The sequence below is a fragment of the Pelodiscus sinensis genome, chromosome 1 (assembly GCF_049634645.1).
Source record: "Pelodiscus sinensis isolate JC-2024 chromosome 1, ASM4963464v1, whole genome shotgun sequence".
Classification (NCBI taxonomy): Eukaryota; Metazoa; Chordata; order Testudines; family Trionychidae; genus Pelodiscus; species Pelodiscus sinensis.
The window spans coordinates 209,431,614-209,448,070 of NC_134711.1; the positions used below are offsets into that span (position 1 = coordinate 209,431,614).

General features: G+C 43.4%; 1 protein-coding gene across 7 annotated transcripts in view; it reads right to left on the bottom strand.

Moving 5' to 3' along the window:
• The window catches only part of CDKL5 (cyclin dependent kinase like 5), a 161,354-nt gene that overhangs the window by 50,429 nt on the left and 94,468 nt on the right, over nt 1–16,457 (bottom strand). For all 7 annotated transcript variants that reach the window (XM_075913867.1, XM_075913853.1, XM_075913845.1 and 4 more), the window contains 3 exons: nt 8,105–8,150; nt 5,258–5,394; nt 558–678 (listed from right to left, as the gene is read on the bottom strand). In XM_075913867.1, coding sequence (XP_075769982.1) covers nt 558–678; nt 5,258–5,353 — 217 coding nt within the window. In that variant the 5' untranslated portion in view covers nt 5,354–5,394; nt 8,105–8,150. The remainder of the gene's footprint in view (nt 1–557; nt 679–5,257; nt 5,395–8,104; nt 8,151–16,457) is intronic.

The window sequence follows — 16,457 nt, forward strand, 5'->3', positions numbered from 1 at the left end:
GAAGAAAGAACGTATTAAAATTCAGTAAAGCCACATCTTACAGTATGTGTTACAGAAATAATAAAGGGAAAATAGCAGGAAGGAAAAATGCAACTCATAATAAACATTTTCATAATTCCTTTTCCGTTGGAAATGTTTCCATTGTAATTACAATGCATTATGTAAATAGCACACTCTTGTCTCTAATAATACCAAGGAGACAGCAGCCTATTATATTATGTACAGGATTAACATAATTTTATAGTAATCTTAGGTTCCCATGCTTTTGGTGGCTTCTAGGGAGAAAGTTTAGCAGTCTTGTTTGGAGGGAAGTCTATTTCTATAGGTATTTATATAGTAGTCTCTTATGTAACTTAGATGACTTCAGGTAAGCTTAATTTTAATGAAATATTTTTTCTATATCCATTTACATGTGGTTTCTTTTAAAGGACCCTTTTTGGTTAAAAATCCAAATACATTTATTATAACACAATTTTTACAAGTTGTAGCCATTTTCCCTATTGAAAGAAAATTACTGAAGGAGATTCATTTCCATGTAGAAAGTTATACACACTTACCTCTATGAACAATATCATTCTTATGACACCAGTTAATTGCTTTGATTAACTGGTAGATATAGCTTTTTACTTTTTCAGGTGGAACTCCATTTGGCATTTCTTCTAGCAACTCAAGCATATTCTAAATGTTCAAAATATAGATATTAGTTGATAAAAGTACCTTGGCCCACAATATGGTTCTAACATACTAAAATACCATAATTATGCCAGTAAATGTAGCTCTGCAAACCAGCAGTTTAACATCCAAGGAATATAATCTAGCCATATATACTATAGCCTGCTTTCATTCTAGACAAAGATCTATTGAATACCATCTTCTGTAAAGGTGATCCAAAAGCTCTTGTTAAAAGATAACTGATTAAATCCCCAGATAATTATCCAAGTTATTGATTTAAACTGCTAAACTATACAGTATGAACTCATTTTACTTACAAATAATTGCTTAGAACACAATTCCCATATATCATGTACTGTAACATGAACATTTCTCTAAAGCAGAGCATTTTACTCCATATCCTAATGGTATTTATGCCAGTGCTTCCTGAACTTTTCAGTCAGTTGTACCAGTTTCACATACTAACGCCTTGTCTACACACAAAACTTCATCACTTTAACTATAACTATATGGTATATGCTATAGGGTCTGAGAACCTCAGCCTTAAAAACTGATCTTTGAGCTAGAAAATGGAAAAAATAGTTTTGGATATTTTGTTTTCCACTGTCTACAGTTCGTGATTTTGGAATTTCACAGATTTTAACATTTACAAATGCATTTCACCTCACCTTTGGTGCACATTTTCTTTTATTCTACAATCTAGTTTTGAAGTTATTCTTAGAAGCTGTCGTAATTTATGTATGCATGATACAAAGCATACATGAAAATCAAAGTATTTTTAAAATATGATATTTCAAAGGTACTTAGATGCTTTTCAATCTATTGATAGATTTAGTCATGTAAAACTATGGGGTATGGGTTTTGTTAAAGCCATATCTAGGATATGGACAAATGAGCACAAATAGGTCTATTAAGACACTATAATGGAGTTAGACAATAGTACTGTTCAGTAGGACGCATTTAAAAAAAAATGGACTAATATGACAGTAACTTCCTTAGTGTTCTAATCTGGACCAGAATAGCAGTGCCAAGTGTGTGAAGCATAATCCTACAAGCTTACTGACAACATCAGCTAAGGAGATGATGGATAAAGGAGACTAGCTAAATCTGGATTTAGTGTAATCCGGATTTTAGTATTGCAGCGATAATATTCTTTAAAGGACAAAATATGCTCAATCACCAGTGTAGAGGCTAAACAGAAAGTGGCTAATTATACTTTGTTTAATTCTTCTCCCCACATCTCACTTAAAATGGAAGAGCTGCCTATACATTTATTATGTCCTAAAATATCTATAAAGGATCCATTTAACATATTCTGAAAACAAGAATCATTTATAAACTGCTAAGTGTAATTGAAAATAAAGATAATTACAATGTAATGATATCAAGCAAAAACTAAGCACAGTGGCTGCCCCGATGATTATATAATTTTACATCCATAGAAAGTAATGTTGGGTCACAAAAATAAATGTCCTTCCTAATACACTAAGTAAATACATAAACAAAACACGTGAAACCTACTGTATTCTCTTGATATTTATTAATAATTCAAAATATCTGATTATTAAACTACAGTTAAAATATTCATCTTTTTCATTACACTGGTCTTCTGTACTATTAGTATAGTAGTTTTAGTAATGTCAGCATTAATAAAAACATATACAATAAAGTATAAATACAACTAAATGTACAGCATCATTCATATCTTCATCTCTGTATTTTTATGCACGCGCGTGCACACACGCGCACACACACACACAAAATTAACTTTCAGAAAACTGCATTAATCACAGTGAGCACAGGTAGATTAACACAGGAACTTTAGAATCCAGACATTAAGTCTACAGAGGACCTAATGCAGTGATTGTCAGGCAAGTGCATCACAAAATGTATGGACAAAGAACCAGAATATGCCACGCAGACTTAGTGTCACCTCACTCTAGATACTTCCGATCACATTATATGCTCACTTTCAGGTAAGGCAAGCAGGTAGTGGTAAGGAGTCTCATGAAAATTCATTCAGCAAGCACTGCACATACTGTTAGTAACAAATATTAAGGGCAGGAAGGACAATATCAGGGCAGGACTAGTTCCCAGTTGGTCCATAGCACATCAGCAGCAGGAAATCAAATTAGTTTTTAAGGAAAGAGAGCAAAGCTAAACGAAGGTTGCAGCAAAAATAAGTATCTAGGGTTTTTTTTCCCCCAATGAAAAGACACAGAAATCAGAGTCTAGAATACTGAGTTACAGCCTACTCTTGCCCAAAAGGGCTTACAAGTGAAGGACTAGACTGTTCTAGTCTGCCTCCTACACAAAGTAGATGAAGGTATAAGGAGTGCTACTATAAGGACCATGGGAGTTAGAAAGAAAATTGTGGAATGAATTCTGATGACATCAGGAATGGAAGGAACTTAAGTCAGTGATGAGGAGATTTTGTAAGTCCTTCAAATTAGTCTGTTTAAAACATTTAAAACTGTTGTCCAAAGATTATTATTTTCATGTAGAAATCTAATGAGTGACCAATCTTATTTTTAACAGCAAAAGGAGAAAGAGAAAGAAACAATAGAAACACATGGACAACAATCTATGCTCCTGTGTTGGAAAATATACTATAGAAGGGATCTCGAGGAAAACACTCAACAACCAGCGAAACTTCAAATTTAACTGGTTTATGGACCACTGGGCAAAAACAGACAACCATTCCTCAAACTGACACATAATCCAGTCTAATAATACTTGCTTGATTTTATTCTCTGCTTCACATTTATAGCATGTCTGAGGTAGACAAATAACAAGCCACTGTATTATATAACTATTACTACTTGCGTCATTTGTGTAATTTTCTTAGCAGGAGAGATAAGATATGTGCATTCCGTTTAAATTGCATTTATCTTTCTCAGTTTCCCATTTTTAGACTAAAATACCTTCATAGGCCTGCGCATGGGGTGTGCCCAGGCACATCCTAATGTCTCGGGCCAGCCAGCCAGAGCCATTTTTGCGCCCTGGGCCCCAACCGGCCCGACAGCACTGTGTGGCCCAGCAGCACCTGGGAACACCCCCGCCCAGCACAGCAGCGCCGCACAGCACCCCTGAGGCTCCCAGGAGCGCCCCCACCCAGCCCAGCAGCTCAGCGCGGTGCCCCTGAGGCTCCCAGGAGCGCCCCAGCCCAGCCCGGCAGCATGGTGCGGTGGCTCCTGAGGCGCCCCGGGCTAGGACCCGGCTGGCCTGTAGCTTGAGCCAGCTCTGACTCCAGCCCTGCAAATAGGAAGGCAGAAGCTGAAGGTAAGGTAAGAGAGGGGACGAGAGGGGAAGGGGGGAAAAAAGAGGAAGGGGTGGGAGAGGAAGGGGCTTGTGCTGAGGGGAGGGGGCAGGTCAGGAGAAGAAAGGGGAGGCACCAAGGGACAGGGGTGCAGGAGAGACAAATGCCAGTGGGGCCAAGTGCAGACAATGAAGAAAAGGGCAGGAGGGGAGGTGTCAATGGGAGGGGGGACAGGAGGAGAGGGTAAAGGCATTGAGAGTTAGAGGGGGAAGGGAGAGGTGCTGGAAGGAGGCTTGAAAGAAGGGGTGGGCATGAGGAAGGCAGGGAAGCATGGGCATGAAGGGAATGGGGGCAGAGGGAAATGGGGGCAGACGGTGGTGAGGGGTGAGCACCAGGGAAAAAGCAGGCAGGGGCAGTAAGGGAAGGGGGAGGCACCAGGAGGGTGCAGGGCTAAGGGAAGGTGCAGGTGCCAGGGGATTCTGAGGGTGAAGCAGAAGGGCAGACACCTGCAGGGGAGGGACCAGCACCAGAGGAGAGAGGCAGGGCAGGTGTGTAGAGGGAGGTGTTAGAAGAGGGGTTGAGGAGGGGTAGCTCATCTGATCAATGTGGGGCTACTGGAGGAGTGGGCACAGGAGGAAGAGAAGGGCTGGTGGAGGGGGACAGGTCTCAGGAGGGCTGAGGTCAGTGAGAAGGGCAGGAGTCAGGACAGCAGAGGAGGATGAGGGGTTGGGGGGTAGCAGGCACCAGGGGAGCTGATGGAGCACGGGGAGGAAACATGGCAGCAGAAGGAAAAGGTAAAGTTTTATGAGATAGTTATTAATAACTTGGGTGTCACCGTGGCACATCCAAACAAGCCACATGAACTCAGTACTGGTGCACAACACAAAATTCATTCTGCTCTTGGGAAGAAACGGAGGGAACACTTCTCCCAGCCTCTCTGCCCCCAAGTTAATGTCACACACATTGGGTTAATGCAATTGCAGGATAGTTGCATGAGGGGAGTTTGGTGGGGGCCAAATTAATCCCTGTTGGTAGGAGGACGGTGGGAAAAGTCCTTGGGGGGGGGGGGGAGTCACATGACTTCTGGTTATGTGCCCATCTTGCCCCCAGAGTGTTACCTCCAGAGGTGTGACCAATAGGGGTCAGTGGTGTGGTTAACAGAGGTCAGGGGTGTGGCTAATGGGGGGGTCAATGTACATTTAAAAAAAATTCTTTGGGTGTACACCCTAATGAAATGTGCTGCGCACGCCTATGAATACGTTCATTTTTAAAGCTCAAATCCCTGCACTGATTTTGCTCTGAAATGGATGTAAAAGATCAACTCACTTTTTCCACATATTCAAACACTAAGTATAATTTTCCTCTTCTTCTGAAGGCTTCCTTCAGCTCCACTATGTTTTCCTGTTTCAATGTGCGAAGCATTTTAAGCTCTCGTAAAGTAGTTTCTTTGACTTCCTCATTTTCTAAAATATAAACAATGGTAAGTGAGGTAAAACAAACCTTAGCAAAGAACAAGAACCTTAACTGTACAGTTAACAACCTCTACAGTAATGTACGAAATTCAGTGGACACTCATAGTAAAAAGAAATCTAAAAAACTGTAAGATATTTAAATGATTTTCATGATTATGTCTGCGGGTCTACATATACAACTATTAATATGGACTTCAAGCACTCAGGGTATGTCTACACTACCCCGCTAGTTCGAACTAGCGGGGTAATGTAGGCATACTGCACTTGCAAATGAAGCCCGGGATTTGAATTTCCCGGGCTTCATTTGCATAAGCGGGGAGCCGCCATTTTTAAAACCCCGCTGGTTCGAACCCCGGTGGAACGAGGTGTACCGGTAGTTCGGAATAGGAAGCCTAGTCCAAACTACCTAGTTCGAGCCCCGTGTAGCCGCGCTGCACGGGGTTCGAACCAGCGGGGTTTTAAAAATGGCGGCTCCCCGCTTATGCAAATGAAGCCCGGGAAATTCAAATCCCGGGCTTCATTTGCAAGTGCGGTATGCCTACATTACCCTCCTAGTTCGAACTAGGAGGGTAGTGTAGACATACCCTCAGACTCTAAACATTCAAAGAATAATTAATCATTGCACACCTCTCTCTGATACCCACTGATGAAGGTTTATTATTTAACTTGGGCTCCCTCTGCTGCTTGGCTGGCTCTGCATCAGAAGGAGGAAAATACTATACAATTGTGTAAACCTGATATCCCTCCTCCCACCAATGGATCTAGTAAAGATCTGAACCCATTGTTCAATGGAGTCTAGGATTTCAATCTTAGACTTTTTAGATTCTTTAAGACAGGGACTATCATTTATCATAAGTTAGCACAATTGGGCCCTGACTTAGCTGTCCTCAGGGCAATAATTGAGTATAAATGTTAGCCAACATAATTAACAAGCCAGCCAGCCAACCATTGCCCTTCATACTGTTAAGCTTGTTTAAAATAACAGTGTTGTCAATTTCAGTGGATAATATCAATGTTTGGTTTTAAGCTTTTTTTTTTTTTAAAGTATTTACTGACTTGATTTATATATACACTGAAATTTATTACTGACATTTATTGACAAAATCTAATTTTTCCAAGCCTACATCTGGTAGCCATCTGAATGAAATATTTTTAAAATCAATGAAATTATCATCCAAAGGCTGAACCTGGCCCTTAATTTCAAGACAGAAATATTTTTGTGAATAAAGGAGCGGTTGTGTAGATTCAAACTAATTGACAAAAAGCAGGTTACACAGAGCACAAAGAAGAAAAAGAAATTGGAGGTAAAGCAGAGAGAAGAAATAGTGAAGAGATGGGAAGAAAGAGGAACATTAAAAACAAAAAGTTTGAGATTAAAAACAAAAGAGAAACAATGTCAACCATTTCATTTAAAACCAAATGTGCCAGTTGGCCTACATCAACCTGATTACATATTTCCTCTTTTCACTAGATGCCCTTCTTCAATATTTCATTACCACATACATATCAACAGCAACACATTAAGGCATTAAAAGACAATTAAAATTCAATTATGAATTGAACACAGATGAAGTACTGTGTTAAATGTGACTGTTATGCAATGCTCTGAGTTCAATTCTATTGAACATTTTGTATATTTTCCCTGAAACTACTGTTAACAACTGGCACCAACACAGAATAGCAGTCATCAGACAGGTAAACTGACATGTGAGGGGATGGTACCCTATGGAGATGGACGGATGGAAGTAAGGCAAGATAATAATGTGTTCTATAAGCTATTCAATGTACTTCCTGAAATCTGGGCAGAATAAGCACCCTGTGGAGAACTCAGACAGTTGTTTTTCCTAAGACAGGGTTTTCTCTAACAGCCAGCACCAGTCCTGAAAAACTATTCTGAAATAGTGATGATTTGTTTGATACGGATCACCACAATTCACTTCAGCCAGTATTTTCTGCTTTGGGCATAAAAACAAGACTTGTGAATGACAAAGCTAAGTGACTTATTGAATATCTTATCCAGGCATCTTGGTGTTGGTCAGAGTTTGCTATGGAATGGCTAATGGCCACATGAACATGCAATTGGTTGTCAAAAATGTATCAGGAAAGTTAGATTAATCCAACGCAAACAGCTCAGATAAAACATTTGGCAAAATCTAATAGGTGGCATTTTGAACTATATAATTAAGGCTATAAAGAGCATTTGGCCAGCACCCCAGGAGGAAGAAGTAAGCCTCAGGAAGGAATTGAGCCTTTTTGGTAGAAAATTTCTCATCTGCTGCCGCTTTGCTCTAGTGGGGAAGAATGTCACTTCACAGTTGCCTCAAGCCAGTTCTGATGGTCAGTGCACAAGCAGCAGGGAATAAAGCCCTCCTCTGCTCATTTCCTTTTACTGTACGTTCCCTACTTCCTCCCTATTTTGACATTCTGCCTGGAGCCATAATTCAGGCCATACTAATGAAGCTGCACGAGAGAGGTAGGTGGGGCTAGGGAAGCAGAACTTAGTCCTTTGTATGGCTACCTATTCAAGGGTACAATCTAGCCTTCAGACAGGGGTTAATGTCTCAAAGCACAAGACTCTAGTACAGCTAACATACCATCATTCACGTTGTAATTTTTAAGTTCTCCCTCATATGTGAGGTCTTGTATTTTCATCAAGTATCAGTAACATGTTTGTTTAAATGATCACAGAGGAAACAATTACCTTCACTATCTTTGAATTTCTTGATAGCCACAATTTCATGTGTCTCCTATAAAACAAAAAATAAAACAGGAGATGAGAAAGGCAAGATATTTTTGTCTAAATACTGGGTCAAATAAAATACCCAGATTAAATACAGTGTTTTCATTTTACATTTGCAAAAGGCACACAAAGCAACAACAAAAATGAATATAGAATCTAGTAAAAATCAATATACACGTATATTCAGTAAATATGCAATTTGACACCTAAATATGAAACTTTTAAGGTAGACACCAAAAATGCATATTCAGATAGATAAAATGAATAGCTTTGTTTTCAAAAGAGCTAAGGGCAGCTTCCATTGCTCAGCTGCTCTGAAAATGAGGCCATTTCTTTGGTTAATCGAAGTATGAAATTAGATGCCTATAGCTGTGCAATCAAAGGTAAAAGGTAAAGGTAAAGGTAAAGGTAAAGGTAAAGATATTACCCAATAGCCAAGATTTACAAGACTGACTAGTGCTCGAGTCCTCCAACTTGAAAACACCTGAAAAGTGTGAGAGTTTTTCAGAGGGTGGGAACACTGCACTTTCTAAAAATCTGATCCTGTTAAGGTAACTTACATTGGGGAGCCAAAAATCATCATCCCAAATCACTAGTCATTTTTGAAAAAATCTTGAAATACACCGCTTTGTATCCATTTTATTCCTGAATAGCTCTGTTTTCCCGAGAGCATCCCATACCCTCTAAAATATAAATATACAGCCTATTCATATAGGGCAAATATGAACATAAAGAAAGTTTTACTTGCTGTCTCATGTACTTGTCTATATAGGATGCTGCAATATGCTACAAGAAAGTCTCTAGGCTGCCCACTGTAGCAGGTATATCTCTTTTCAAATGTCAATATTTCAGAGACTTCACACAATTCAAAAGTCTGTCATCATACAGAGACTGAATTAGGGACCAGCAGTAGAACAGTTAAGTCATTTTGGAACATGCTCGTGTTTTGTTATATTACAAATGAGAAACACATGCACGGATCATTATTAAAGCAGAATATAAGAGCATCTGTTCTCTGTCCTTCAATGTCATCAAATGGCCTCAATATGAGATCCTGAATGAATAGTTTATCCCATCTATAACAGCATGTTGGAAGACTATCGTTTATTTCAGTGGGCATTGACTTGGGCCCTTTGAGAGCTTTATAAAATCATCCAGTATTAGCAATATTTAAATTAATACAAAAGGCTTTGCATATTTATTTTAGAGCTGTTTGTGTGAAAACATTAAAAATCTCAGTCAGCTGTTCAAGACAAACACTCTGTCTTTATGCTTGCCCAAAGCATAGGGTTGCCAACTTTCTAATGGCAAAAACCCGCACCCTTGCCCAATCCCTTATCCCATCCCGAGGCCCTGCCCCGGCCCACTCATTCCATTCCCCTTTTCCTCAGTTGCTTGCTCTCCCCCACTCTTGCTCACTCGTTCATGTTCAATGGGCTGGAGCAGGAGGCTAGGGTGCACTAGGGCATGAGGGCTCCAGCTAGGGGTGCAGGTTCTCGGGTGAGGCCAAAAATGAGGGGCTCAGGATACAGGAGCTGGGTCTGGGCTGGGACTAGAGCATGGGGTTGAGTTGGAGGTTTAGGAAGTAGCAACATGTTCCTCCAACTCCTAGGCAGAAGCTGGTCAGGGGACTCTGCTATGCACTTCCCCTGCCTTCAGATGCTTCCCCTGCTCCTACCAGCTCCCCGATGAGGTTCCTGGCCAATGGGATTGCAGAGCCAGCATTCAGGATGAGGGTAGTGTGCTGAGCCCTCACAGCCACTCCAGACTCCAAGGATTCTGAGGAGCATGTCACCACTTCCCAGGAGTCACGCGGAGCCAGGCAGGGAGCCTGCCAGCCTTGCTGCACCATTGACCGCTTTTAACAGCCTGGCTTCCAGGGTCCCTTTTCAATTGGATATTCTGATAAAAACCTGGTAACCCTACTGAAGTACCAAACACATTGTTCATGTTATGTAAATAAAAGAATAATGTAGCCATAAATTCATTCTGTGATCATGATGCATGGTATTTATATAAAGTCTGGGAAATGTTATATTTTGTATTGATCTAAATGACTATGACCTCTGAATGACCTCACTGAAGAAAGTTAATTTAACAAAAGCAACTTGTGTATAAGTCATTTTTGCTGTTAGCTCCTGATTCTCTCTCACTGTACATAGCCTACCAAAACCCATCCTAAATATACTGGCCTAATTTGAAAGCTCATGTGTTATTTCAGCTGGACTTATGTAAGACAACTAATCAAGAAACAGCTCTGCTCACCAACTGCAGAAAAAGGAATGGATGACAAAGCTGAGGACACAATATTGAACTATATTTAGACGACTGACCCATTCAGAAAATGGGTCTCTCTCATTTCAAATAAGGCCACACACATACATCTATGATAAATTTGAGAGAGCTTGTTTGTCTGTCCATTTGTTCAAGAATATCTCCTAAACGGTAAGAGTTAAGACAACCAAATTTGGTATACAGCTTCCTCTTATCATAACTTAAAGCAATGTGAGGGTTTGATTGCGCAGGAAAATGAGATATGCATGGAATAGGATTGCATCTCAAAAATCATACAGGAAAGGCTGGCAGCGCCCCTTCCTCATCTGGGACTGTCCACTCCCCAGATGCTGGTGGGAGGTGGGAGGCTGAAGGTCACCATTCCCCAGATTCTATGGGAAAGTTGCTGGGGTAGTTCAGTTTCCACAGGACAGCCTGCATACTGAACTGTTCATCCCCCAACCCCACTCCAGAGCAATGATTTAAATGATACATGTACATTTTCATTTTATTTTCCAAAAAACAAAAAATTGATTAAAGGACATAAGCAATGCCAGGTAAATCTTCTAGTATCTCATAATTAAAAGTTTTTAAAAAGAAGAAAAAAGTAGAAATGGCAACTAAATAGCAGGATCTTCGGGGGACTGTGATGATGCATCTTCTTGAGAATTTACTTTTCTATCTATCTAGTTTTTTAGGAATCATTGCCTATCCTTAATTGAGTGATCAACCTTAGGAATTAGATTGTTGCACAAGTTGCAGAAGACTCAGTCCCTCAAGAATAGAAGCAGTATTTTCTATCAAAGGAAGTACTCATAATCCAACCAATGTACAATCTATCCAGTATCCTTCCTCTGGCTACATCAATATATCAGAGACTTTGAAGGTTTTTCAAGAAAACAAACCTAATGGGGGTTTACCCTGGTCTTCCCGGCACTCTAGCCAAAGAGCAGGCTCAAGGGCTAATTCCATTCCGTTTGCCCAGATGAAGAGCAGAGCTAGAACCCTGCTTCCAGGCTGGAACATTGAGCAGGCAGGAAGATCAGGGCAAGACTCTGCACATGGACCCCACTCCTCAGGTGCTCACCTGGGCCCAAAGTCCCCTGGCCAGTGTGTCCATTCCCCTCCCCCCGCTCTCCCTACCCAGGCTGGTTGGAGGGAAGGCAGCCTGATCCTTTCCGTCCCATCCCTCCCCTGCCCTCTATTATGCCCAGAAACCTGAAGTTGGAGCCCACTAATTGTTCTCTTTCGACCACACCACTGGTATGAGGAACAGACTACAGTCTTGTCCATCCTTCATTCCACTTGTGTTTGCAAAGTCAACTCTTGCTGTGAACTCCTCCACATGAAAGCCAACGGCTGAGCAAAGATCTGGTGATAAGAACTTCGCAGACTTTCTCTTGGGTACTGACATAAAACATATCAAGCATACAAGCTTCTTGACGTTTATATGGTCTACTATAAAAAAAAATGGTTATTCACCTTTTGTAACGGTTATTCTTTGAGATGTGTTATTCATGTCCATTCCAATCAGGTGTATGCCCCCAACCAAAGTCGGCTATGTCAGTCACTAGTAATCAGTATGGCTGAAGGAGTAGATGGCTGAAGGGGACTCTGGACCAGGTGTTGACTGAGCCCACCCACCATCATAGGGAATTTAATACCAGGACCGGCATGTAACAATCATGTCTACGCTGTGGTGGGTTGGTCGATATACTAATGCTAGCCACATTAGAAAAGGCCTGAGCTTGATTCTGGCCTATTGCATCACATATGTACAAGCAGCCATGTCTCCAAGAAATTTAAGGCAGTTCCTTACTGTGATGGGAAACTGTGGTTCCGGATGATGTTGAGCAGGGACTAAACCCTGGGAGCAGGTACTAAAGCCCGGATTCTGGCTTTGTTCGAGTCTAGAACCAAACCTATAAATTTTATCTTTTGAAGCAAGAACAGAATGGATTTTGTGTGATTCAAGAGGACGCCTAGTTTGTCAAAAGTGCCTGTGATCAACTGAATTCCTGCCTCTACCTGGAGTCTAAAATGGCCCTTAACTCAGGATGTTAATGGTTAAAGGGTAAACTTCACCGCACTGCAGCAGGCCCGGCTGCAGCATGCCACAGGCAGGGGCACTCCTGCACAGATAGAGCAGCCTCTGTCTGTGGTGGGCCCAATCCCAGAGCTCCGCAGCATCTGCCCACTCAAGAGCCACTTGTAACAAAGTCCTTGTCACCAGGTTACTTTCATCCACAGGGAGACGAACTCATCTCAAAAGTCTTGAGATAAAAGTTCTGTGAACTTTAACAAAGCTGAGCAGATGTTATGGGCATAGCGGCTGATGAGGGCCCACTAATTAGAGATTCTAAGTTTCAGGCCCCTCTGAAGTACACTTTCCTTCCCAAAAGGGCCACCTATTTTGGGAGGAAGGCCATTGAAATCTTTGGCATTATCTCTGGTTTGCATCATCCACTAAAGAATCAGGGGGTGGGTATACAAATGTTCCTTTCCTTTAGAGGGGACAAAGTAGTGTTGCTCATTACATTTTGTTACGGTAGCAAAGAGGCAGGGGCTTGCTAGACAAACCTGGCAGTGTTTGTAATAGTCTTAATGATGGGGATAGCAATGGAGGATGGACTGGAGGAAGAGAGGATGTCCAATACAGGATCTGCATCCTCAATGACGTCCTCAGCCTGAATGCGCAGGTTTGGGGCCACCCTGTACAGCAGATACTGCAGTGCCCTGTTATCCTCCAGACTTGGTGCAACAGAGAAACCATGCACCACCTTGTCCATCAAGGAAAATGAAAGGATGAAGAGTAGAGCCAAATCACTACCTTCAATGCAGTGGGGGGAGGGGTCCCATTGTGCTTGTAGAGGCTGTACTGCTTGTGCCCCACAGTGTCAGGATGAGTACTGGCGCTGACCATATTATCAGTACCTGGACTAACAATAGTGCCAAAAACCTCACTGGCAGCCCATGTCAAAATGGCTAGTGCTGAAGTTGGAATAGGCATCGCCACTGGGTCCATGCTTGTCCTTGGCACCATGGTTGATGTTAGGATGTACTGTAGGGCCAAAATGCCACAGACAAGGAGGGGGTCTCCCGGTGCCATAAATAGAGGCAGAACTGATTAAATCAGTTACAACCCCAATTCTAAAGCAGTTTGAGAAACTTCTGTTGCTGAGACAATTACTGACTTGGCTCTAGGAACCTTTGGTTAGGCCTTGGGCCTGATGATAAACCCAGAGGGTCCAAAAAGGCCACCGAGGTGGATTCCCGAGGGATGGCCACTGCCCTGAGGATGGCTGGTAGTACAGCTGCCAGGATATCCATCTCCTGCTACTGGATCTCCCTGAGCAGTAGGAGTCTGCCTCAGATTTAGTCTCAGAGGGTACGGACTACATGCCTCTGGCGACAGAGGCATGTAGATTAGACTACCTGGCATAGGAAAATGAAGCGGCGATTTAAATAATCGCCACTTCATTTAAATTTAAATGGCTGCCATGCTGAGCTGATCAGCTGCTTGTCGGCTCAGCGCGGTAGTCTGGACGCTCCGTGGTTGACATCAAAGGCATTTGTCGACCTGCCAAGTAAACCTTATCCCAAGAGGCATACCTGCGAGGTCGACAAATGCCTTTGATGTCGACCGCAGATCGTCTACACCAGTGGTCTCCAACCTTTTTACACCCAAGATCACTTTTTAAATGACAGACCAAGCCAAGATCTACTGCCCCGCCCATTCCTTGAAGCCCCGCCCACTCTATTCTCCTCCTCTCCATCACTTGCTATCCCCAATCCTTATACTGCTGCTTTAAAAAAAAAAATTCTGTAGGAAAAGGTTTTTCCAACATTTGGCCTGTCTACACTGGACCAAATGTCAGAAAAAAAAACCCTTCTTTTGGAAGCCACCTTATTCCTTGTGGAAAGAGGAATATAGGGGTGACCAAAAGAGCCTGTTTGCTCTTCCATTAAAATAGCCGAAGAACAAACACAACCCTGGATGCAGAAGAGTTTTTCTGGGATATCTCCAGAATCCTGAAAAACTCCTGCAGTCTAGCTGGACCCTTACTGTGTTGAGACAGGATGTGTAGTCTCTGGGGTGGGAATGAGGGATTTGGGTGTGGGAAGGGGTGAGAGGTGCAAGCTCTGGGAGGAAATCTGGATGCAGGAGGAGGTGGAGAAGGGGACATTGGCTTGGGGAGGAGGCTCCAGACCGAGCAGTGTTGGGGTACTAAGCAAGCCACAGGCTTGCAGATGTGAGGGTACAGGAATTTGGGTTGGGGTATGTGAGGGGCTGAGGGCAGGAGGTTCCAGTGTTTGATAGGCTCAGATCTAGGGTCTGGGGAAGGGGGAATGCAGGAGTGGTTGTGGCCAGATGGGGGCTTGGCCCCAATTGGGGGTTTGCTGGCCAGGCTTCATTTTTAAATAAAATACTATGTTAAACACAAAGAGTTTCTGCATTGTCTTTATTTATGAGAATGGCAGGGAACCTGCCTTGAGTCAGGGGTCACTGACCCATTGAAAAGTCATTTGGGAGCAGGGGACACAGTACTGGGGAGGGGTGCTAGTGGGTTCAGAGGCAGGGAACAGTGTGCCAGTGGGGGCAGAGGAGAGGGGGCAGGGTGCCAGGACAGGTTTCTGCAGCAGGGGACAGGGTGCTAGGGGGGGGGGGACAGGTTTCTGCAGAGGGGAACAGGGGGACAGGTTTCTGTAGTAGGAGACAGGGTGCCAGAAGGAACTGGTTTCTGCAGGGGGGGCAGGGTGCCGGGAGACAAGTTTCTGCACGGGGGGGGGGGGGGGGGACAGGTTTCTACAGCAGGGTGGGGGGGCAAGGGAGAGGGAACAGGGGGCCAGGAGGACGGGGGACAAGTTTGGGGCAGAGGAGAAGGAACAAGGTTGGGGGCAGGGAGTTCCCTACACCAACCACGGAGGAAAGCCTCACTCCCTCTGGACTGACCGTAGGGCAGCCGGGCTGGAGCGAAGAAAAGCCCAGCCAGCTGGCCATGGTGCTCAGCCAGGGTGCCACCAAGCTCCACGTGGGCAGGCGCAGAGGGGAAGCCGCTGATCAGCTGGAGCACGGGGCAGCCTCTTTCAGCTGAAAGCCACAGTCAGCTGGCTCGGGTATTTCAGCCCTCCCGATCTCCCAACTCCCACCATTCTACTCACCTGTGTTGTTGCTCGGTGAGTAGCAGCTCCTCAAATGAGGAAATCTAATGTAAATGTACTGCGCAGGCATGCAGTTCAGAGAGGGCTCAAGAGCTACTCTTAGAGCCCCTGAGATTTACCGGTAGCTCGCGATCTACTGGTTGGCGACCACAGGTCTAGACTACCGCGCTGAGCCGACAAACAGCTGATCAGCTCAGCGCGGCAGCCATTTAAATTTAAATGAAGCAGCAATTATTTAAATCGCTGCTTCATTTTTCTATGCCAGGTAGCCTAATCTACATGCTTCTGTCATCAGAGGCATGTAGTCTAGACGTACCCAGATTGCCAAAGACAAAGTGGTGCCATGCTAGGAGGTGCTGAACAATGAGACCCTAGAGAACTGTATAATGTAGAACTGCGACTTGACTAATACAACTTTGAAATTTTATTAAGTCAATGTTCAGTTGTAAGCTTTTGAACAAACAACATTTTGTTCAGAGTTAAGGATATTTCAGTGTGACAACCAACCACTCTCTCAGGGTCTTCATAACTCTCACGTTCTGCTCTATTATTTTCTATTATGATTTGTGTGTAGCGCTGCCAGGTGTCCAGTTTTCTACTGGACAGTCGGGTTTTCAGGTCCTCTGTCCGGTAAAAAATAAAAATCCAGAAAATACCAGACATGTGCAATGTCTGGTATTTCCTGGTTTTCTAGACGGGCGCTGGATGGAAATCTGACGGGGGCGGGGGGAGTGACTGGGAGGTGGGGCACAATCGGCACTGGGAGCCCTGGTTGCGTGTGAGGAGGAGGTGGGGCAGCCCAGTCCATGCTCCTGTGTGCTGGTCAAGTGCGTGATGGAGCCGCAGCCAGACTGACTAGCGCAGGACGGGAGCACCC